This window comes from Tubulanus polymorphus, chromosome 4 (genome assembly GCF_964204645.1).
Source record: "Tubulanus polymorphus chromosome 4, tnTubPoly1.2, whole genome shotgun sequence".
Lineage (NCBI taxonomy): Eukaryota > Metazoa > Nemertea > Palaeonemertea > Tubulaniformes > Tubulanidae > Tubulanus > Tubulanus polymorphus.
The window spans coordinates 20,909,903-20,935,263 of NC_134028.1; the positions used below are offsets into that span (position 1 = coordinate 20,909,903).

Here is a 25,361-nt window from a genome sequence, read left to right on the forward strand (position 1 = left end):
AATCTTGGCTTCGTTATTGTGGGATTTCTCTCGTCATACTATGCCTTTACATGTCACTTGTTGACAGGCGTCCGCAAATTTTTTCAATTTGAACCAGTTTTCATTTTCCAAAGAACTAATTTGAAACCTGTTGCAATAGCATTATGCAATAATTTCCAACAAATATCTGCTCTTTATCGTTTGTCAATATATATATATTTATTATAAACCTCGTTCACAATATCCGGCCAGTGCAAAACCATCATTTTCTGTTCGCCCCCAATCGATGTTTTTTATGGAGATGTTTGAACAATAGAATTGTATATAAATGTGAGGTGTTAAAATATGTATAATAATAATAATGATAATAATAAGTGTCTTATATAGCGCTAAATACAGCTCACGAAAAAAAAGCCGCTCAGAGCGCTTCACATAAAAGCCTCATTAAAGAGGAAATGTTTAAGTTGCCTCTTGAAGATTTCCAAAGATTTTATAGACCGGAGGTCTCCAGGAAGCTGATTCCATAAGGGCGGGCCATCGATGGAAAAGGCTCGAGAACCGAAAGACTTTCTATTGTATCTATGATGATATGATGATATGATTTATTTTCAAGTAAAGTTTTTACAAAATTAATGAATCTAGGGACTGTCAGTGAGATAAAGACAGAAGAACGGAGAGGACGGCAAGGGGCATGAATATGAATGAGGTCACAGAGATGTTTAGGAGCCAAATTATGTATGCACTGGATGATGAAAATGAGAACTTGGAACTTGATTCTTTGTTCAATGGGTAACGTAAATGTAATTCCATAAGGACACAGGTTTGATTGATTTATATTTTCTGGTTTTACTAACTAGACGGGCTGCTGTGTTTCGTACTCGCTGGAGAGGTTTCGTTGAGGATTTTGGTAATTCAGCGTGAACAGAGTTACAAAAGTCAAGACGGGTTGCGATGAGTGCCTGCACATAAATTCTTGTGGCATCAACAGATAGATATTGACGGATTTTACTAATGTTGAGAATGTAAAAAATTAGCAGACTTCACACAACTTGAAATGTGGTCTCTTAAGTGTATTAGTAAATATTGCTATGTATCAAATTGGACATAGATTTCTGGTAGATCACCACGATTTACATTTCCGTCAGATAGAATTAGCTTCCAATGATGCGGTATCGAATCGCGTCCATATTAGTGTGCGTTGTAATCCATTTTCAGGGGTATTTCGTCATAGTAGTTTGTAATTGCCGCGATAATCATCGAATGGGTGTTGCAGATCCGTGATGTATGTATTCTGTGGAATCGGTTTCGTCCAGTTCCGACACGCCGATCAGCGCACGTGGGAGGTAGCTGCTTGTAAAAATTACAATACACAAATTGCAAATGCTGTCAAAATAGAATATTGTGTAAAAGTTATTTTCAAATATGTGATATAATCACAAATATAAAATATGCGACTGGTTTGAATTTTAGTTCAGCCATTACTGAGAAATTCGACTTTTAAATCGGCAATTTCAGCACGTGCTTACTGTTATTGTTAATCTTAGCATTTCACCTCGTTAAGAAATCGTGGAAAATACAATTTTGATAGCAGTATATATATATTTGTTTCAAGCCCATACAGATTCTTCCCTTAAAGAGAAAATGTTTTCCCCTTTAATCACTTTATAATCTATTTTACAGATACCGCGCCGTGGGAATTGCTTCGGCGTTTGCCCGAGTTGGTTCGATGACAGCACCATTCGTCGCTCATTTGGTTGGTTTCATCTAGGAAATGTCACTTGTCACTTGACATTTCAATATTACGATTGAATTGTTTCAGGCTCAATTTATATCTTGGTTGCCAGGCGTGATTCTCGGGTGTATTGGACTGGTAACCGCTTTGTTGATGTTACCCTTACCGGAAACTAGAGGTGTACCGATGCCTCAAACTATCACTGATATCGACCGACCTAGAAACGACTCGATAAACCGGACTGTAGATGAAAATCATCTGGAACAAATTAGTTAATTTTTACCTCAGGTTAACAACAATGAGGACTCTACGTTCGACTGTGGCAATCGAGGATTCCACTTATGGCAAGCGACGATCCACTAGGTTCGCTAGTGTGCATTCAGACAACGACTCCCGGATTTCTTCTCATATTCAATTAAAGTCTATCCATAATTTCTCAAATTCTTTGAATGGTGATCAGTAAAATCCACCTTAAATATGAAACTTAAGATCATTTAAGTTTATCAAGACGAGTGATTTGCCAAATTTCTGACGGGGGAGGCTAAAAATCTAGATGAAAGTTCATTGAAAATGAACTGGATTTTGACGGGGTTGTCGCACTGTTACGCACACCATCTAGCGCGATAGCTGGTGGCACGAAGTCCTCATAGATCCATATTTGGAATCATTACTTTATTTTACTTGGTTTATCGTCATAATTACAACATATACAATGGAATATTCAATTTTGATCCCAAATACATGTAGCCATATACAAAAAAAAATATGCGTTAATACAATTTCACTCCTTTACACCATGGACTCAACAACGATCGTTATGGAACTGTAGATGTGTCAAATAGGTATATAAGGTTTAGTAGGTAGGAGGTAGATTGATTGAGTTATGAATTTTTTATTCTTACTAGCGATAAATGACAACTATTAGGATTTTCTTAAAGGGACAGGATATTCTAAAAAATGACTTATTTCATCCTATCTATGGAAATTACAGACAGTCCTACGCATATGTCTGATATATGTAGAACTGAATTTAATGTCAATTTTTGTAGAATTCTATAACTAACTAAATTAAGCATTTAAGAATCACATCCTCAATACATTCCTCAACAATACTGTTTTCCTTCTTCATAAACAACATGGAAGAATGTGTGAGCAGGTATAACATGAGGTAATCGAACTCGAAATCATACTACTTTTATACGCGGACGATACACGGTGATTATAGTAGAATCACCAGATGAAATTCGAAAGAATAGCAACCAAGTTCTATAAGATCTCTAATGGGCGTCGAGCAATAGACACCAAAATATTTTGTATATAGAGATGGGGGATCAGTATGTAGAATTAGTACCCACTTTCAAATAGTCAAATATGCTGGTCCCAAATCGTTTAGAGCAGATATAATAAATTCACACGTAAAATACACAACATAACGCTGATGGATATTTCACGGTCCAGCAATGGTTATCTAGGCATCTGAAGTCAGCGATTTACTTAATTGACTAACGGCAATGTATGGTAAACCAAAAAACAAGCCTTTTAGAATCACCAGATTCAGATGTTCATGCTGTGCACGTTTGTACATCGTGATCGGTCGGCGCAATGGCTGCAACTTCCATTCTTCAGAACCTCACAAATCCCACTAATATTTACACAGGCCTCGTACTGGCTGCAACTACGATAAACGGAACCTATCTGTGGTGTTACCTCGTATTCGCCAGTCTTTGTTTAATTCTCGGATTCATCGGCAATTTCCTGATTGTAATAGTTATGATGCAACGTAAACTGTGGCGACGTTCTTTAAGTCGTATGTTCGTTCAACTAGCCGTCTGCGACACTTTGGTTCTCATCTGTTATTCGATAAAATATATCAACGTTATATCGTATACTTTTTACTGGAGGGAATTATTGGTCAAACCATTAACGCGAGTTCAATGTATATGTTTTGAGTATATCATATCATTGTGCCTATCGAGCAGTCCGTGGACGCTGGTCCTCGTAGCAACCGAGCGAATGTGTGTGGTTTGCTTTCCGTTTAGAGGTCCTCGTTTCTGGAGCCCGAATACTGCTTCTATACTCTGTTCCTCCGTAATCTGCTTCGTAGCCCTGGGTCATAGCTATTTATTTGTAACTATCGATATTAGTGGCAACGGTTGTATCATCAAAAATGTTCTCACATTTACCAAGCCTTTGTTAACGTCTATTATTTTCTCTGTCGGCCCGTTTATTTCGTTAGCGATCATGTCCACAATAACTTCGATCACTTTATTCAGAAAAAAGGCCAACTCAGAAACAACCCGAGCATCGAAATACTCAAACCAGGTAACCGTGTTAGTTCTGTTACTGTGCGCCTTCTTCATGGTTACAACATTCCCAACAGTTATTATGAGCCCTTTTCTCAGTACTAATTCGGAATTGAAAAATATCTTCGCTGCCCTAATTGATATCTTAGCGATAAACTATTCGTTTAATCTCTACTTGTATCTGGTGACGGGAAAAGAAATCAGAAACGAATTGCGGAATTTGATTTTCGAAAAGAGACGCGATATATCACTGTATGTCAAACCTTAAAACCCATCATCTCTGTAGTCTAAAATCACAATCGCAGAAGTTATATCTATATCAGTACCGCGTTCAGTTTTCTATCTAATAGATTCAATCAATTATAAAATCTTTATCCGCTAAATTATACCAGTAACTCTCCAATAAAAATGGCATTCTCTGCCGGTCGAAGATGAGGAAATATTATGCAGTTTCGGGTTCTGTCTTCGACATAAGTACAAATGCCATATACGTTGAACGGAGCCCCCTCTGCCACACGACAATGATCCATTGACATAGGGGGCCATCAATTTTTGAAAGTGCCCTTTCTCCAAATATTTGTGTCATATCCTATAGAACGGCCCCTTTTCGAGTTTCCCTTAAAAAAAGATATTCAAATGCGACGTACGGCCCTGACTTCCAGCATCAGTTAGCATATACAGGGATAATCGGGGACTGAAATTCGGCGGCACCTGTGTGAATTTGACTGTTACAAGTAGAAACTGACAAAAAAATTCAGAACACATCAAAGCCTGTGCCCGAAGTGTAATTGATCTTCTCCAGCAATTTCAGTGACATTATCAATACGCTATCAGATGAAGCTCATGGAAAAAAGGTAATGAGTGCTTGGACCGTCTACTTCATGGCGCAATCGATTGAGTAAAACTAAGGTAAGAGAGCTTACAGATGCTAACAAAAATCATCAAGTACTGCAAACGGAACATCTCTATGAAGCCCGATGGATAACGAAGATACGATGATTGTAACGAGTTTAGTTCTGACAGTCGGATACGGATGATAATCATTCTTGACGCGGATGTTAATCAGACGATCTGCGACGTCTTGAAGTAAAGTGTAGCGACAAGTTCCGCCGAAGTTGTAATTGAACCCGTCTAGGCGTACGGTAGATAATCTTAGTTCTGATCAGATAGGGTCTACTTTCTTCGCTTTTTGAAATCAACTTAAGCAAAGTTTCTACGATTTCTTTTTTACGACGGCGCCCGGGGCTGGACACAGCATACCATCTCTTAACATGATGACGAATTTTGTGCAGACTACGGCGAGTGAAGTTTTACGATAAATTACTATAAAATAACGATAAAAAAATGTTTTATTTCAAACATATCTGTAGATATAAAAACATTGATCATGTTTACATTCAAACCTGAAAGAAATAGATATGTTATTAACAAACAAATACAATTTGAAATCCTTATAAAAGCACAGTGTATGAAAATTGTAACATCACAAAAATTCAAAACGTCGAATTTGCACTAAATTATTATGAAAAGTTGCAATAATTTAGATAAATTACAACCTGCAAAACAAAGTCATGACATGATAACAAAGTTACATAAAACGATATTGAAGATAAACGTATTGAAAGCATTCTACAAAATATGAAACTATTCTGAAATCATTCACTACAAAATAAACAAAAATCCTGAAAAAGCAAAAACTCTGAAATAGAAAATTTAATTAGTAACAACAAGAAAAACAACAGGAGCAGCGACATAAATATAACATCAATCATCATTAATGATGCACATCACTTAAAACAGAGTAACATTTTATTTTTACTTAAAAGTCATCAGGAACATCAGGAATCTAAGTCATCAGTTTGAGAACAGGTTTTATCATTATGTAGGATCTCGCTGTTTCTAATCCAATATGGCGTTCTCCGACTCATCACCAATTACAACACCTCCTAACGATCGTAACAACAACGGCATTTTCCCTCTTCTTTTCTGCTTGTGTTGTTTCTTCAAGTTTTTCTTGTTCTTCGAAGAGTTAGAGTGTTGTTTCTGCCGAGTAGAATGGTCACATTGAGAATGTTTAGGTAGTTTGAGATGTATGTTATGCTCGGCACATTCTTTTACGTAAAACTTCACGATAGCGCATTCGCAGTTTTTACCCGAAGGACATTCACAAACGTTATCAGTACAAACCCTGAAAATGAAATAGAAATAAACCATTACGAGTCTAGTTTTTATTTCATTATTTTCGTAACTCCCCTTACTCGGTACCAGCCAAATGAGGAAACTGATGGTGCAATTATACCGAAAATCTATTACTCAAAACGTGGAAGTAAGAACTTTACTATAGAATTAGATATTTACCTGAGAAATGGTTGGACGGGGACTTTCTTGTGACATTTTTTGAACGCCGGACTCTTTAAGACAGCACATTTCTGATGAGCGCGAACTCGCTGATCCACAGTTTTACACGACGACTTTCTACTATTAAACGGTTCGTCGCAGTTACATTTACCACCGACTCGCCACGACTTTGCGAAAATCTCCGAATCCGAGACAATTTCCTGCTTGATTTTCATTTTACTATCGTCTTTTACGACTTGATTGAAATTACCGCAAAGACCGCCTAATTTATTCTGCCAATTCGCAGTTACGTAAACATTGATATCGCCTTGTTTACTCCAGGTTAATCTGAATCCGTTTATCATATTCACGACCACTGTCGCGTTTTTGACGACTTCAATAGTAAAGTTTTCATGTTTGAACGGAACAGCGATTTTACTACGATTCACTCTGATATCCAGATCTCGATGAAGCCCGATAGATAACGAAGATACGATGATTGTAACGAGTTTAGTTCTGACAGTCGGATACGGATGATACTCATTCTTGACGCGGATGTTAATCAGGCGATCTGCGACGTCTTGAAGTAAGGTGTAGCGACAAGTTCCGCCGAATTTGTAATTGAATCCGTCAAATGAAGCGTACGATAAATAATCCTTGTTCGAGTTAGTAACTGAACAGATACTATGAGCCGCGACACATAGTGGGCAACATTCTCCCTGAGGCCGATAGAGAATAGATTTCTGAAAAAAATGAAAAGATGTAATGTATTCAAGTTTCATGATTTCACGCAAACATGAAATGATTTAAACGCCAACGAAAAACAAATGGATGACGGGCAGCAACAAAACATATCAAACTAAAATAAATCCCCACATTTAGAATAAAAAAAGCCCGAAAGTATCCCTGCAAAAAAGTATTAGGATATGGTCGAAACATCGAGTAGGTATTCGCTCAAGAAATAATGGAACAATAATTATTTGTTTTTTCAATCACTGATGATTTTGATATCAATTCCTCAATTGTACCAGGATTTCAACCATGAAAACTTAGATATTTACCTGTGAACATTTAGGAGTTGAACCACACGTTATTTCTTGGCAGGTGACGTTTCCATCTTTACAACTACAATCAGTACAGGATCCATCCTTCCAGATCTGATCAATCTGTAAATAGAATACTACTGAGTTCAAGGTTGGAATAAAGGACGGATTAGCATCGAAGATAGGGATTTAATTCAAATTTTAAAAGACAGTTTCTTCCTCTTTTATGAAAAATATACTACAATGTACAGGGATATTTCGTCTATGCTTAACCTATGGTTATTCGAATATCTGTTTCAAATAATGGTCTTATGCCCTTAACTCAAATAGTAAGATATTTACCTTGTACATTTTGCCTTTGTATGCACATCCAGCTGGACGCTTACATTTCGGACAACACGATTTCTTATCGTAGACCAAGAATTGTTTCGGGCAATTCAGATCTGGACACGATTTACGATAACACTGCATCCCGCCCTTGTAACAAGAACATTTCGTGCATTTATCCGGCATGAAATGTCGATTTTCTTGATGAAGATGACCGCGAAATAAACAACTGCCGTGAATAGAACTGACCGATACGGCTTCTTTACCTGCAAGAAAAATTGAATTCGATTTAATAGGCAAATCCACAAAAATTATTTTTCTTAACCCTTGGGTTAGATGCCGAGGGAGGGTAGAGAATAGAAGAAACTTTGGCCAAAGAATTGTGCAACCACCAGGACTCGAACCCATGTGCCCTGGACATCTTAAAAGATTACTTACCTTTACAAATTGGACAGCACTCGTTTTCTTCGTGTACTTGATATTTTTGTGGACAATTTAAAACTGGGCAAACTTTCCGAATACACGTCAATTCACCCGACTGAAATACAATGATAACAATGACAATGACAAATTGAACGTGTATATATCAGTGAAATACGTATGAAGTGCTCTAAAATTTTAGAACTAAACATGATTATTCGTTTATACCTGGCATTTACATGTTGTGCACTTTTCACCGGGTTTTGTCATTGATTTCCCATCTTCGACGGTAATTCCGTCCAGAACGCAACCTTTAGTGTTCTCTTTCTCGCTGCTACAGGCCGGGCAACATTGACCCGGTTTATATATCTGTTCACGACATCCCGCGCGACATTGTACTTTACTATGAGTTAGAACACCGGACTGAAGAAAATATTTTAAAAAAAATTTTAACATACGTTTTGAACATGTAACAATCAGGATCCAGTGAGTTAGAATCAGATATTTTTCATTCGGTTTAGTGAATTAAATTTCTAACGCCTTACACTGCGGAACTGGGTCGTAGCACTACCAGCACCAGCAACGGATATTTTCAGACGAACGTGACATAGGCCTATTATTTGAGAAATCCAGATTAAATTTACTTACCGAACACGAGTGCTGTTTACAGGGATCTTTTTCGTCAATCCATTCAGCTCCACTTTTATATTCTTTATTCCGATATTTACAGCCTATGATTATCAAAGAATCAGCATTTATATATCATCTGATAATATGTTAATTTATGTGTCATTATCATTAGATATGATAAGATATGAAGACTAACCCGTTACTGAATAGATTACTGAAATCAACACAATCATTTTCAAGATGTAATAATCCATTATAATCTTTCAATTCTTTGAGTGGTAATCCGTCAATCATCGATTGAATGTTAATTCGTTAATCCCGCGTTTACTGATTATCCGCTAATCCAATGATAGTGATGATGATGACTAGTCATTGACTGAACTGATTTGTTGATGTCGCATCAGATTGTTTTATACCGGGATCATCTATCACTCAAACCCGACACGTGAGAGAGGAGCACATGTCATTAATTAAACACTGGCGACTGACATTAATTACCTGATTACATATTTTCGACTTCTGTGAACTGTTCTGATGCTGTTCTAATTATTGTAATTGAGTAAAATCAATTAAGCTCTAATTGACTCTAAAACGACGTACGATATAGATTGATTAATCACATCCAGTAATTACAACGTGACGAACTCTACTTTCGTCGAATGAAAAATTCGATGTTTTCATACGCATCCAATTAACTCCCTTTCAAAGTTTGAAAACCAACTATACACAAATTTTAAAACAGTTAAAGCGAATTTCATTCATCAAATATTAGAATCAAAAGACATGACGCTTCCAACTCGCACTAGAGTCAGGTGTCTACTCTCCACGTCAGAGTGTGGCTATTCTACTATCACCTCCTTCGGGGTTTGTGTTTTAGTTTTTGGGTGTTTGTCGGTTGTTTTCCGCTTTTCTTGGGCGTGTGTTTGGTGGAGTCGCCTGGAAGCTGGTCTCGGTTTTTCAATGTCTCGTCTATTTGTGTAGTAAATTCGCACAGCAGGAAGTGATAATATGTTTCTTTGTTAGGCAACTGTGAACATCTTAATATGCATATGAAATAAATGCATGTACAACGTATTCATTTCCTCAGCAACGACAAAAAGTATAAAGCAGGACCCAGTTCTACAGTTGTGAGTGAGTTAAAGTTCAATGAGTTAACTCGGAGTTTAATCTGAACTCGAAACTGTTTAACTGGACCCAGGACAATATATAATGATATTAATCGCACCATACACATGTCGATTTATTTGATAAGCCAGTTGAAAATAGAACAAAACCCAACTTGTCGCTTACCGGTTCAGGGTCCAATTCCACAGTTCCGAGTTAGGATTTAGCTCCGAGTTAACTCATTGAAAATGAACTAGCTTTAACTCAAGAGTTAACTCTAACTCACAACTGGGGAACTGGGCCCTGGTAAGATAAAAGATTGGTTACACGAATCAGAAATTCCAATTGTGTAGTTCGTTTTTTTTTTCAGGTTCGCTTCCAGCTCGTGTTGCTATTATTTCAATGGGCAGAAAATCCATACTACTCTCGCTGTGTTAATTGCGGCTATATGTATTGTCTTCATTCAGTATATGACATCGTGGGTGGTTTAAGTATAAATCATTGTTCATGAAAAGAGTAAATTCAATGTTGTCTATTATCGGAACAAGATTGATTCGTAAATACGAAATGCGCGTGTAGTATGATAAATATATATAACTACTCAAAAGTTCTATTTAAAAAGATGAAAATGTTTGTTTTTTTCAAAAACATCTATTTCAACTCATCTAACATTTGACGTATACATGTATGTATGTTTCTAGAGATAATTGCACCCTGCTGAACGACCGTGCCGTATCACGACACAGGTATCAAATTTGATTTAGAAGTTTAATTGGGCGTGTTGGGTAATCCGCGACGAAATTCCTATAGCAGCTCGAGAATGAATGGTAGTATGAACTACAGCAGCAGCAATAGCAGCAGCAGCGGTAATGGTGACGGATTGAGATGTCCTGTGATGAAAATCAGTGAAATCCTTACGATGTTAAACATATTTTATGTCGGGCCGATTTGTGTCGTCGGCATCGCATTGAATGTCTTAAACATACTTATTTTACGGTCGTTTCGTTCGCCGATCGTATCCGTTTACCTTTTACAGTTACTAGCGGCAGCCGACATATTTTACCTGGTCAGTTCTTTTTTCTATTTCACCGTCAGATTTTCGGCTTATTACTTCATGAAAGGTGAAATCGTCTTCCGTCTCAATGGCGGTAACATCTTTCCGCGGTTCTACATACCGGCGCTTGAAATTTACGGCTTTTCGATTCTATTTCGCAACATCTTCGTGCCAGTCGTTTCGGTTGACCGGGCGGTGAATTTGTATTTTCCGTTTTTCGCCCGCCGCCACGTCACAAAAAGGCGGGTGACGACCGTATTCGTGATCCTATTGGTTGTCTGTTTTTTCGGCCGTGGTTACTATATGCTATTCGGAGTCGGGAAATTTGGATACTGACCGAACAAATGCGACCAAACGATGGAAATCTACGCGCTGAAACGAAGTCCTTTCATCAAGAAAATGCATAATTTGAGATACTACCTTTGCGTGTCGTTCGGACCAATGCTCGTACTTATAACTTTGAACTGCCTGATTACATATAAAGTCGTATTTCGAACCGGAATCGGGGCGGCTCCGTCGAAAGCACGCTCACCATCTAACGCGCAAGCCACGAAAACCGTATTAACGATCGTGTCGTTGTTTATCGTTTGTGAAATGGGCCCTGTTATCGATCGGTTGAGTCAGCTGATTTTGGGCCGCCGATATACATGGCATCCGCATCTCCGGAAAGCGTCGCTCTATTTGTCCGTGAATGATTCTTTTTTGAATTTTTTTGTCTATGTGGCAGCAAATTCGCGATTCCGCAAGATATTCGTGAATATGCTAAAACGGGTGAAATAAGAAATTCATTCCAATTCCGGATTACAAACTCTCTACCGGCCGCTTCTATCAGGTGCCAAAATTAGGCTCGGGCCTGGTCCGACGTTTTTGGTCGGGCCAAATTTGGCCCGGGCCAAACAGGCTCGGGCCCATTTGGCACCCGTGTGAACAGTTTTTCCGGGCCAAATTTGACACGGGCCAAAAATGCATGTGTGATCGCGGCTATAGAGACGCATGGCTTACCAAAGAGCGCGCCGATTTTCATGTTCAAATTCAAACCCATTCAGTCAATACTAAACAATGCTTAAACCATGGAATCTAAAACGAGTCCATACTTAAACAAAGCGAAGTGACTGACTTCTAGAACCAGTTTAAGTTAACACGCTTAATTTGACTCAGGTCTGGTCCGTCGTTTTTGGTCGGGCAATTAGGCACGGGTCCATTTTGCAGTTTTTTTTTCGCCAGATCTCTCCACCCCTACACCTTCTAACTTGATTTTTATCATCCACGTATTTACATTTCGATTTTGTCAGCTTGTGTTAATTTTATACTCCTGTAAAGCACACTGATTACAATTTACAGCAGTGTGCTGTATAATGAAATAAGTAATATTGATTATTAATATCAATTTCAAGTGTGAATTTGTAGTTGAAAAATAATTGATTTGATTAACAATATAATTTGATCTAGACATCCCAGCGTCAATCAATCAAGAAAAAATTTAACTAGTCAAAGACTCAAGATCAAGTAAAGAAAACGAAAGATGCATTCTAACAACTGATTGCGATGTGAAGACTATATTAGGCTCATTATTAGAACCTACACTACAGCTATTTAACTTTCTAAAGATGATTCGTCGCAGACCCTCACATACCGTGTACATTATCACTCAAATTGCCTAAATATGTCTGGTGCCGTCGCTATAGTATACTACTTATTAAAAACAATGATTACACCAATATAATTAATATAAGCTCAGGTTTTTAGCGTTTAGTGGTTTGGAAGAACATTGATCCCAAGGCTATATTTCGAATAACAGACCAGGTCCAGTTTCCTTCGTTTGACATTCGGAGGAACATTCCTCCCGAAGTCGATACTTTGAATATCAGACCTGAAGGTCAAATTCTCCTCGTTTGACCTTGGGAGGAATATTCCTCCCAAAGTCAATTTTCACAATAGCGGTCCTCTTAATTGATGACACTCAATGAACGAGCGGCTCAGATTTCGATTGTGCGCCTATCGCGCTTTCTGTAAATGTGAAGACCTCGGGGGCATTATGTTCTCTATAGCCCGACACAATCCCACATTCCGGACTGTTAATAGGTCGATTTTACGGCAGAGTCGACATGTTTCACCAATTCTTAACTGTTCATTTATGAATATGTGAGGACTTATGAACTAAAAATTAGTTAAATTTTTGATACATTTTGAGAAAGTCATTTGAGACTGCGTTAGAAATGATAAATTCACACGTAAATGTATGACATAATGCTGCGTTATATTTCACGGTCCAGCAACATCCGGGAACCTAAAGTACGTGATTTACTTATCGACTTGATTATGGTAATATGTGGTAAGGGAAGAGATAATACGAGCCATGAGACGGGAAAATACACAATATACACAGCATTTAGCCGAACGTTGATCTAAATATGCATATCATTTTAATATACATGTAGAACTTTTAATTTCTGGCTGAATTTATAGTGGGATTTCTCTCGTTAAGATGTTTTTTTTTCGTTCTGTCAAAGCTACGTGTTCCAGAATATAGTTCTCGATTAACCAACTGCTACATTTTATATCTTACATTCCTTTTCTCGGTTTCAGTTTATCCAAGCTTTGCTTTTTCAGATGAACCCGAGTTTTATATGACAACATGGTGTATTGATTTTCACATTGTACGAACAGTTGCAATTTATTTCTGAAGCAAACAACTGAATAAACTGAAAGTCGACCTTGACACAAATTATCCATTCATGCGATGTAGATTGAACTCTCGCTTTTCGACATGTCGATTTATATCACACTTATACTCGATATACACTTTGTAACGAAAAAGCCTTAATAAACTTATATATATATATATATATATATATATATATATATATATATATATATATATATATATATATATATATATATATATATATATATATATATATATATATATATATATATATATATATATATATATATATATATATATATATATATATATATATATATATATAAACTTTATTGTCAAAGAAGAATACTTTTATGACAAGTACATAATTGTACAATATTTGTACAACGATGACGGATAACCGCATACAAGGATAATGTGGATATTAGTACGGATAGTAGAAAGAGTACAGGAAATAATAGATAACATTGTATCTTTAGAGTTATAAATTAACAGACTCCCGTTTGACTTTAACTCTATATAAGTACTGGTGGAGGATGATCATGTTACATGATTTACTTATAGATTTTACACATTTGGAAGTGTAAGGATTACTGCGTATGTTTTTCTCGGAATGAATCTCTCCCGTTCTTCTCTGTAGAAAGGGCAGATTAAGAGTGCATGAAATTCGTCTTCTACTACATTCATGTTACATAACTGACAATAAATTACGCCCGTATATGGATGTGATAATTAATGACTCTATTTACGCAGCCGAGCTACTAAATTCACGACGTTAGATGATAAAAAATCATATCATTAATGAGATATTTTATACATACCCCTAATCGGATACACAGTGAACGTTCGTTCTATCCTATCGTCATAACTAATCGGATTCGTTTTTGAAAGGTGTCGTGGATAGTACAGTTCTACTGCAGCTTGGTCGCTCACAGGTCGTGGGATGCTCGTCGAAAACATTACTAACACGGGCCGAACACCGACAACACCGCAACTCAACGTGTGCCAGAGAATTAAAACTCTCCCTGTTCTATGGATTAACAAACTCAATGTTTCTGTATATTTAGGCTGGTATCTACCGGCATCTATACTGGGTTTGATATTCAACGCATTCACGTTATTAGTTCTAAAACGGTTTAAATCTGATAACTATTTTCTCATCAAAATTCTCGCTCTAAACGATCTTTTCTTTATGATCGCTACATTCATTCTTTATCCGCTGAGAACTGCGTACGTTTTCGTCGTTTTGGGAGATATTGTATTTCGCAAGAACGATTGGAATTTTGGTTGGATCTTCATCTCAGTCGCTTTGCCATTTTTTTATATATTTCAGATGACGCGTAACTGGTGCACTGTACTGCTCAGTCTAGAGCGGTTGATCGTCGTTTTATTTCCAATTAAATCTCGAAACTTTCCCAAGAAGTTAATTTCACAATGCGCAATGGTGTTTATTTCACTTTTAAGTTTTTTTGGCCATTTCATTCGTTTCATTCCTAACCAACAACTTGGATTTATGGATTGCCCGGTTGAGTGGCCATATGTGACAATACGTATTAAGTATTATGACTACCCCGAGTGGTTTAAACAATACAGATGGCGATCTGCAATTTCTAGGGTCTATCTCTTCATGTATCTTACTGTTATAATCCCAATATGTGTTTTAGTCGTTATCAATGTTATTCTTATTTCGGCAATATTTTTGGATCGGCTTAATCGACGTTCAGTGCTCGGTGTAACAGATGAAACGTCTAGAAGGGAAATAAGGGTTTTAAGAATGGTTTTATCAGTAGTTTTGTTGTTCATCTTCTGTGAAGGTTTTGGATTCATTGATCGTTTAATGAATTTAAACCGTATCCCCGCCATTCCGGGTATGAGCCTGATAGCGCTGGGATTTTCAATCATCGATTCGTCCGTAAATTTCATCGTGTATTGCGCGACGGATGAAAGATTTAGGAAAGTAGCTTTTGATATTTTAGGCAACGATTGCCGCGAACGACGGGTACCGATAAAAGAAAAAGGATAAAAAATGCCGAATATGGAGCGATGTTAGAATTATAGTGGAAATACCCCCCATAGCATACGTCATTATACGACTGACCAAATAAGACCATACCGCTTGCCCATTGCATTTAACACGCACAAGACGTGTAAACTCATGAGACATAGTTGTTTTGTTCATTACAATCTTGGAGGTTGATATTTCAAAGGGGAAATGATTATACCTAAGGGGTTGTCCTTATTTGATTTTGTTCTCAGTACGCCTGATGAGGGCTAACAGTTATTAGCCGAAACGTCGCTACTCAAATATAATCATTCTGATAGAGAATTTTTCAATCTTGGCTTCGTTATTGTGGGATTTCTCTCGTCATACTATGCCTTTACATGTCACTTGTTGACAGGCGTCCGCAAATTTTTTCAATTTGAACCAGTTTTCATTTTCCAAAGAACTAATTTGAAACCTGTTGCAATAGCATTATGCAATAATTTCCAACAAGTATCTGCTCTTTATCGTTTGTCAATATATATATATTTATTATAAACCTCGTTCACAATATCCGGCCAGTGCAAAACCATCATTTTCTGTTCGCCCCCAATCGATGTTTTTTATGGAGATGTTTGAACAATAGAATTGTATATAAATGTGAGGTGTTAAAATATGTATAATAATAATGATAATAATAAGTGTCTTATAAAGCGCTAAATACAACTCACGAAAAAAGCCGCTCAGAGCGCTTCACATAAAAGCCTCATTAAAGAGGAAATGTTAAAGTTGCCTCTTGAAGATTTCCAAAGATTTTATAGACCGGAGGTCTCCAGGAAGCTGATTCCACAAGGGCGGGCCATCGATGGAAAAGGCTCGAGAACCGAAAGGCTTTCTATTGTATCTATGATGATATGATGATATGATTTATTTTCAAGTAAAGTTTTTACAAAATTAATGAATCTAGGGACTGTCAGTGAGATAAAGACAGAAGAACGGAGAGGACGGCAAGGGGCATGAATATGAATGAGGTCACAGAGATGTTTAGGAGCCAAATTATGTATGCACTGGATGATGAAAATGAGAACTTGGTACTTGATTCTTTGTTCAATGGGTAACCAATGTAATTCCATAAGGACACAGGTTTGATTGATTTATATTTTCTGGTTTTACTAACTAGACGGGCTGCTGTGTTTCGTACTAGCTGGAGAGGTTTCGTTGAGGATTTTGGTAATTCAGCGTGAACAGAGTTACAAAAGTCAAGACGGGTTGCGATGAGTGCCTGCACATAAATTCTTGTGGCATCAACAGATATATATTGACGGATTTTACCAATGTTGCGAATGTAAAAAATTAGCAGACTTCACACAGCTTGAAATGTGGTCTCTAAATGTATTAGTAAATATTGCTATGTATCAAATTGGACATAGATTTCTGGTAAATCACCACGATTTACATTTCCGTCAGATAGAATTAGCTTCCAACGATGCGGTATCGAATCGCGTCCATATTAGTGTGCTTTGTAATACATTTTCAGGGGTATTTCGTCAAGGTAGCTTGTAATTGCCGCGATAATCATCGAATGAATGTTGCAGATCCGTGATGTATGTATTCTGTGGAATCGGTTTCGTCCAGTTCCGACACGCCCATCAGCGCACGTGGGAGGTAGCTGCTTGTAAAAATTACAATACACAAATTGCAAATGCTGTCAAAATAGAATATCGTGTAAAAGTTATTTTCAAATATGTGATATAATCACAAATATCAAATATGCAACTGGTTTGAATTTTAGTTCAGCCATTACTGAGAAATTCGACTTTTAAATCGGCAATTTCAGCACGTGCTCACTGTTATTGTTAATGTTAGCATTTCACCTCGTTAAGAAATCGTGGAAAATACAATTTTGATAGCAGTATATATATTTGTTTCAAGCCCATACAGATTCTTCCCTTAAAGAGAAAATGTTTTCCCCTTTAATCACTTTATAATCTATTTTACAGATACCGCACCGTGGGAATTGCTTCGGCGTTTGCCCGAGTTGGTTCGATGACAGCACCATTCGTCGCTCATTTGGTTGGTTTCATCTAGTAAATGTCACTTGTCACTTGTCATTTCAATATTACGATTGAATTGTTTCAGGCTCAATTTATATCTTGGTTGCCAGGCGTGATTCTCGGGTGTATTGGACTGGTAACCGCTTTGTTGATGTTACCCTTACCGGAAACTAGAGGTGTACCGATGCCTCAAACTATCACTGATATCGACCGACCTAGAAACGACTCGATAAACCGGACTGTAGATGAAAATCATCTGGAACAAATTAGTTAATTTTTACCTCAGGTTAACAACAATGAGGACTCTACGTTCGACTGTGGCAATCGAGGATTCCACTTATGGCAAGCGACGATCCACTAGGTTCGCTAGTGTGCATTCAGACAACGACTCCCGGATTTCTTCTCATATTCAATTAAAGTCTATCCATAATTTCTCAAATTCTTTGAATGGTGATCAGTAAAAACCACCTTAAATATGAAACTTAAGATCATATAAGTTTATCAAGACGAGTGATTTGCCAAATTTCTGACGAGGGAGGCTAAAAATCTAGATGAAAGTTCATTGAAAATGAACTGGATTTTGACAGGGTTGTCGCACTGTTACGCACACCATCTAGCGCGATAGCTGGTGGCACGAAGTCCTCATAGATCCATATTTGGAATCATTACTTTATTTTACTTGGTTTATCGTCATAATTACAACATATACAATGGAATATTCAATTTTGATCCCAAATACATGTAGCCATATACAAAAAAAATATGCGTTAATACAATTTCACTCCTTTACACCATGGACTCAACAACGATCGTTATGGAACTGTAGATGTGTCAAATAGGTATATAAGGTTTAGTAGGTAGGAGGTAGATTGATTGAGTTATGAATTTTTTATTCTTACTAGCGATAAATGACAACTATTAGGATTTTCTTAAAGGGACAGGATATTCTAAAAAATGACTTATTTCATCCTACTATCTATGGAAATAACAGACAGTCCTACGCATATGTCTGATATATGTAGAACTGAATTTAATGTCAATTTTTGTAGAATTCTATAACTAACTAAATTAAGCATTTAAGAATCACATCCTCAATACATTCCTCAACAATACTGTTTTCCTTCTTCATAAACAACATGGAAGAATGTGTGAGCAGGTATAACATGAGGAAATCGAACTCGAAATCATACTACTTTTATACGCGGACGATACACGGTGATTCTAGTAGAATCACCAGATGAAATTCGAAAGAATAGCAACCAAGTTCTATAAGATCTCTAATGGGCGTCGAGCAATAGACACCAAAATATTTTGTATATAGAGATGGGGGATCAGTATGTAGAATTAGTACCCACTTTCAAATAGTCAAATATGCTGGTCCCAAATCGTTTAGAGCAGATATAATAAATTCACACGTAAAATACACAACATAACGCTGATGGATATTTCACTGTCCAGCAATGGTTATCTAGGCATCTGAAGTCAGCGATTTACTTAATTGACTAACGGCAATGTATGGTAAACCAAAAAACAAGCCTTTTAGAATCGCCAGATTCAGATGTTCATGCTGTGCACGTTTGTACATCGTGATCGGTCGGCGCAATGGCTGCAACTTCCATTCTTCAGAACCTCACAAATCCCACTAATATTTACACAGGCCTCGTACTGGCTGCAACTACGATAAACGGAACCTATCTGTGGTGTTACCTCGTATTCGCCAGTCTTTGTTTAATTCTCGGATTCATCGGCAATTTCCTGATTGTAATAGTTATGATGCAACGTAAACTATGGCGACGTTCTTTCAGTCGTATGTTCGTTCAACTAGCCGTCTGCGACACTTTGGTTCTCATCTGTTATTCGATAAAATATATCAACGTTATATCGTATACTTTTTACGGGAGGGAATTATTGGTCAAACCATTAACGCGAGTTCAATGTATATGTTTTGAGTATATCATATCATTGTGCCTATCGAGCAGTCCGTGGACGCTGGTCCTCGTAGCAACCGAGCGAATGTGTGTGGTTTGCTTTCCGTTTAGAGGTCCTCGTTTCTGGAGCCCGAATACTGCTTCTATACTCTGTTCCTCCGTAATCTGCTTCGTAGCCCTGGGTCATAGCTATTTATTTGTAACTATCGATATTAGTGGCAACGGTTGTATCATCAAAAATGTTCTCACATTTACCAAGCCTTTGTTAACGTCTATTATTTTCTCTGTCGGCCCGTTTATTTCGTTAGCGATCATGTCCACAATAACTTCGATCACTTTATTCAGAAAAAAGGCCAACTCAGAAACAACCCGAGCATCGAAATACTCAAACCAGGTAACCGTGTTAGTTCTGTTACTGTGCGCCTTCTTCATGGTTACAACATTCCCAACAGTTATTATGAGCCCTTTTCTCAGTACTAATTCGGAATTGAAAAATATCTTCGCTGCCCTAATTGATATCTTAGCGATAAACTATTCGTTTAATCTCTACTTGTATCTGGTGACGGGAAAAGAAATCAGAAACGAATTGCGGAATTTGATTTTCGAAAAGAGACGCGATATATCACTGTATGTCAAACCTTAAAACCCATCATCTCTCTAGTCTAAAATTACAATCGCAGAAGTTATAGCTATATCAGTACCGCGTTCAGTTTTCTATCTAATAGATTCAATCAATTATAAAATCTTTATCCGCTAAATTATACCAGTAACTCTCCAATAAAAATGGCATTCTCTGCCGGTCGAAGATGAGGAAATATTATGCAGTTTCGGGTTCTGTCTTCGACATAAGTACAAATGCCATATACGTTGAACGGAGCCCCCTCTGCCACACGACAATGATCCATTGACATAGGGGGGCCATCAATTTTTGAAAAGTGCCCTTTCTCCAAATATTTGTGTCATATCAAACGGCCTATAGAACGGCCCCTTTTCGAGTCTCCCTTAAAAAAAGATATTCAAATGCGACGTACGGCCCTGACTTCCAGAATCAGTTAGCATTTACAGGGATAATCGGGGACTGAAATTCGGCGGCACCTGTGTGAATTTGACTGTTACAAGTAGAAACTGACAAAAAAATTCAGAACACATCAAAGCCTGTGCCCGAAGCGTAATTTATCGTCTCCAGCAATTTCAGTGACATTATCAATACGCTATCAGATGAAGCTCATGGAAAAAAGGTAATGAGTGCTTGGACCGTCTACTTCATGGCGCAATCGATTGAGTAAAACTAAGTTTAGAGAGCTTACAGATGCTAACAAAAATTATCACGTGCTGCAAACGGAACATCTCTATGAAGCCCGATGGATAACGAAGATACGATGATTGTAACGAGTTTAGTTCTGACAGTCGGATACGGATGATAATCATTCATGACGCGGATGTTAATCAGACGATCTGCGACGTCTTGAAGTAAAGTGTAGTGACAAGTTCCGCCGAATTTGTAATTGAACCCGTCAAACGAGGCGTACGATAGATCATCTTAGTTCTGATCAGATAGGGTCTACTTTCTTCGCTTTTTGAAATCAACTTAAGCAAAATTTCTACGATTTCTTTTTTACGACGGCGCCCGGGGCTGGACAGAGCATACCATCTCTTAACATGATGACGAATTTTGTGCATACTACGACGAGTGAAGTTTCACGATAAATTATTATAAAACAACGATAAAAAAGTGTTTTATTTCAAACATATCTGTAGATATAAAAACATTGATCATATTTACATTCAAACCTGAAAGAAATAGATATGTTATTAACAAACAAATACAATTTGAAATCCTTATAAAAGCACAGTGTATGAAAATTATAACATCACAAAAATTCAAAACGTCGAATTTGCACTAAATTATTATGAAAAGTTGCATAAATTTACATAAATTACACCCTGCAAAACCAAGTCATGACATGATAACAAAGTTACATAAAACGATATTGAAGATAAACGTATTGAAAACAATCTACAAAATATGAAACTATTCTGAAATCATTCACTACAAAATAAACAAAAATCCTGAAAAAGCAAAAACTCTGAAATAGAAAATTTAATTAGTAACAACAAGAAAAACAACAGGAGCAGCGACATAAATATAACATCAATCATCATTAATGATGCACATCACTTAAAACAGAGTAACATTTTATTTTTACTTAATCTAAGTCATCAGGAACATCAGGAATCTAAGTCATCAGTTTGAGAACAGGTTTTATCATTATGTAGGATCTCGCTGGTTCTAATCCAATATGGCGTTCTCCGACTCATCACCAACTACAACACCTCCTAACGATCGTAACAACAACGGCATTTTCCCTCTTCTTTTCTGCTTGTGTTGTTTCTTCAAGTTTTTCTTGTTCTTCGAAGAGTTAGAGTCGTGTTGTTTCTGCCGAGTAGAATGGTCACATTGAGAATGTTTAGGTAGTTTGAGTTGTATGTTGTGCTCGGCGCATTCTTTTACGTAAAACTTCACGATAGCGCATTCGCAGTTTCTACCCGAAGGACATTCACAAACGTTATCAGTACAAGCCCTGAAAATGAAATAGAAATAAACCATTACCAGTCTAGTTTTTCTTTCATTATTTTCGTAACTCTCCTTACTCGGTACCAGCCAAATGAGGAAACTGATGGTGTAATTATACCGAAAATATATTACTCAAAACGTGGAAGTAAGAACTTTACTATAGAATTAGATATTTACCTGAGAAATGGTTGGACGGGGACTTTCTTGTGGCATTTTTTGAACGCCGGACTCTTTAAGACAGCACATTTCTGATGAGCGCGAACTCGCTAATCCACAGTTTTACACGACGACTTTCTACTATTAAACGGTTCGTCGCAGTTACATTTACCACCGACTCGCCACGACTTTGCGAAAACCTCCGAATCCGAGACAATTTCCTGCTTGAATTTCATTTTACTATCGTCTTTTACGACTTGATTGAAATTACCGCAAAGACCGCCTAATTTATTCTGCCAATTCGCAGTTACGTAAACATTGATATCGCCTTGTTTACTCCAGGTTAATCTGAATCCGTTTATCATATTGACGACCACTGTCGCGTTTTTGACGACTTCAATAGTAAAGTTTTCATGTTTGAACGGAACAGCGATTTTACTACGATTCACTCTGATATCCAGATCTCGATGAAGCCCGATAGATAACGAAGATACGATGATTGTAACGAGTTTTGTTCTGACAGTCGGATACGGATGATACTCATTCTTGACGCGGATGTTTATCAGGCGATCTGCGACGTCTTGAAGTAAGGTGTAGCGACAAGTTCCGCCGAATTTGTAATTGAACCCGTCAAATGAAGCGTACGATAAATAATCCTTGTTCGAGTTAGTAACTGAACAGATACTATGAGCCGCGACACATAGTGGGCAACATTCTCCATGAGGCCGATAGAGAATAGATTTCTGAAAAAAAATGAAAAGATGTAATGTATTCAAGTTTCATGATTTCACGAAAACATTAAATGATTTAAACGCCAACGAAAAACAAATGGATGACGGGCAGCAACAAAACATATCAAACTAAAATAAATCCCCACATTTAGAATAAAAAAGCCCGAAAGTATCCCTGCAAAAAAAGTATTAGGATATGGTCGAAACATCGAGTAGGTATTCGCTCAAGAAATAATGGAACAATAATTATTTGTTTTTTCAATCACTGATGATTTTAATATCAATTCCTCAATTGTATCAGGATTTCAACCATGAAAACTTAGATATTTACCTGTGAACATTTAGGAGTTGAACCACACGTTATTTCTTGGCAGGTGACGTTTCCATCTTTACAACTACAATCAGTACAGGATCCATCCTTCCAGATCTGATCAATCTGTAAATAGAATACTACTGAGTTCAAGGTTGGAATAAAGGACGGATTAGCATCGAAGATAGGGATTTAATTCAAATTTTAAAAGACAGTTTCTTCCTCTTTTATGAAAAATATACTACAATGTACAGGGATATTTCGTCTATGCTTAACCTATGGTTATTCGAATATCTGTTTCAAATAATGGTCTTATGCCCTTAACTCAAATAGTAAGATATTTACCTTGTACATTTTGCCTTTGTATGCACATCCAGCTGGACGCTTACATTTCGGACAACACGATTTCTTATCGTAGACCAAGAATTGTTTCGGGCAATTCAGATCTGGACACGATTTACGATAACACTGCATCCCGCCCTTGTAACAAGAACATTTCGTGCATTTATCCGGCATGAAATGTCGATTTTCTTGATGAAGATGACCGCGAAATAAACAACTGCCGTGAATAGAACTGACCGATACGGCTTCTTTACCTGCAAGAAAAATTGAATTCGATTTAATAGGCAAATCCACAAAAATTATTTTTCTTAACCCTTGGGTTAGATGCCGAGGGAGGGTAGAGAATAGAAGAAACTTTGGCCAAAGAATTGTGCAACCACCAGGACTCGAACCCATGTGCCCTGGACATCTTAAAAGATTACTTACCTTTACAAATTGGACAGCACTCGTTTTCTTCGTGTACTTGATATTTTTGTGGACAATTTAAAACTGGGCAAACTTTCCGAATACACGTCAATTCACCCGACTGAAATACAATGATAACAATGACAATGACAAATTGAACGTGTATATATCAGTGAAATACGTATGAAGTGCTCTAAAATTTTAGAACTAAACATGATTATTCGTTTATACCTGGCATTTACATGTTGTGCACTTTTCACCGGGTTTTGTCATTGATTTCCCATCTTCGACGGTAATTCCGTCCAGAACGCAACCTTTAGTGTTCTCTTTCTCGCTGCTACAGGCCGGGCAACATTGACCCGGTTTATATATCTGTTCACGACATCCCGCGCGACATTGTACTTTACTATGAGTTAGAACACCGGACTGAAGAAAATATTTTTAAAAAAATTTTAACATACGTTTTGAACATGTAACAATCAGGATCCAGTGAGTTAGAATCAGATATTTTTCATTCGGTTTAGTGAATTAAATTTCTAACGCCTTACACTGCGGAACTGGGTCGTAGCACTACCAGCACCAGCAACAGATATTTTCAGACGAACGTGACATAGGCCTATTATTTGAGAAATCCAGATTAAATTTACTTACCGAACACGAGTGCTGTTTACAGGGATCTTTTTCGTCAATCCATTCAGCTCCACTTTTATATTCTTTATTCCGATATTTACAGCCTATGATTATCAAAGAATCAGCATTTATATATCATCTGATAATATGTTAATTTATGTGTCATTATCATTAGATATGATAAGATATGAAGACTAACCCGTTACTGAATAGATTACTGAAATCAACACAATCATTTTCAAGATGTAATAATCCATTGTAATCTTTCAATTCTTTGAGTGGTAATCCGTCAATCATCGATTGAATGTTAATTCGTTAATCTCGCGTTTACTGATTATCCGCTAATCCAATGATAGTGATGATGATGACTAGTCATTGACTGAACTGATTTGTTGATGTCGCATCAGATTGTTTTATACCGGGATCATCTGTCACTCAAACCCGACACGTGAGAGAGGAGCACATGTCATTAATTAAACACTGGCGACTGACATTAATTACCTGATTACATATTTTCGACTTCTGTGAACTGTTCTGATGCTGTTCTAATTATTGTAATTGAGTAAAATCAATTAAGCTCTAATTGACTCTAAAACGACGTACGATATAGATTGATTATTCACATCCAGTAATTACAACGTGACGAACTCTACTT

At 37.2% G+C, this 25,361-nt stretch overlaps 2 protein-coding genes across 2 annotated transcripts; both read right to left on the bottom strand.

Moving 5' to 3' along the window:
- Positions 1–5,913: 5,913 nt before the first annotated feature.
- Positions 5,914–9,025, bottom strand: LOC141904416 (BMP-binding endothelial regulator protein-like). Its single transcript, XM_074793002.1, has 8 exons — positions 8,968–9,025; positions 8,790–8,872; positions 8,370–8,564; positions 8,160–8,259; positions 7,737–7,987; positions 7,413–7,517; positions 6,373–7,094; positions 5,914–6,202 (listed from the first exon to the last, which is right to left on the bottom strand). Exons 1-8 carry the CDS (start codon positions 9,023–9,025, stop codon positions 5,914–5,916), a joined length of 1,803 nt encoding a protein of 600 aa, XP_074649103.1.
- Positions 9,026–21,847: 12,822 nt separating this feature from the next.
- LOC141904417 (BMP-binding endothelial regulator protein-like) lies at positions 21,848–24,963 on the bottom strand. The gene is made up of 8 exons (XM_074793003.1): positions 24,906–24,963; positions 24,728–24,810; positions 24,308–24,502; positions 24,098–24,197; positions 23,675–23,925; positions 23,351–23,455; positions 22,424–23,031; positions 21,848–22,139 (listed from the first exon to the last, which is right to left on the bottom strand). Exons 1-8 carry the CDS (start codon positions 24,961–24,963, stop codon positions 21,848–21,850), a joined length of 1,692 nt encoding a protein of 563 aa, XP_074649104.1.
- Positions 24,964–25,361: the final 398 nt, after the last annotated feature.

Bases quoted from the DNA above. Each gene is read 5' to 3' on its own strand.
- LOC141904416 (XM_074793002.1), bottom strand. From the start codon at position 9,025: ATGGATTATTACATCTTGAAAATGATTGTGTTGATTTCAGTAATCTAT. The intron at 8,260-8,369 runs GTATAAACGAAT...ATTGTATTTCAG, and splicing joins GCACAACATGTAAATGCCAG to TCGGGTGAATTGACGTGTAT. The intron at 7,988-8,159 runs GTAAGTAATCTT...TTTTTCTTGCAG, and splicing joins GTGCTGTCCAATTTGTAAAG to GTAAAGAAGCCGTATCGGTC.
- LOC141904417 (XM_074793003.1), bottom strand. From the start codon at position 24,963: ATGGATTATTACATCTTGAAAATGATTGTGTTGATTTCAGTAATCTAT. The intron at 24,811-24,905 runs GTTAGTCTTCAT...TGATAATCATAG, and splicing joins AGTAATCTATTCAGTAACGG to GCTGTAAATATCGGAATAAA. The intron at 24,503-24,727 runs GTAAGTAAATTT...TATTTTCTTCAG, and splicing joins GTAAACAGCACTCGTGTTCG to TCCGGTGTTCTAACTCATAG.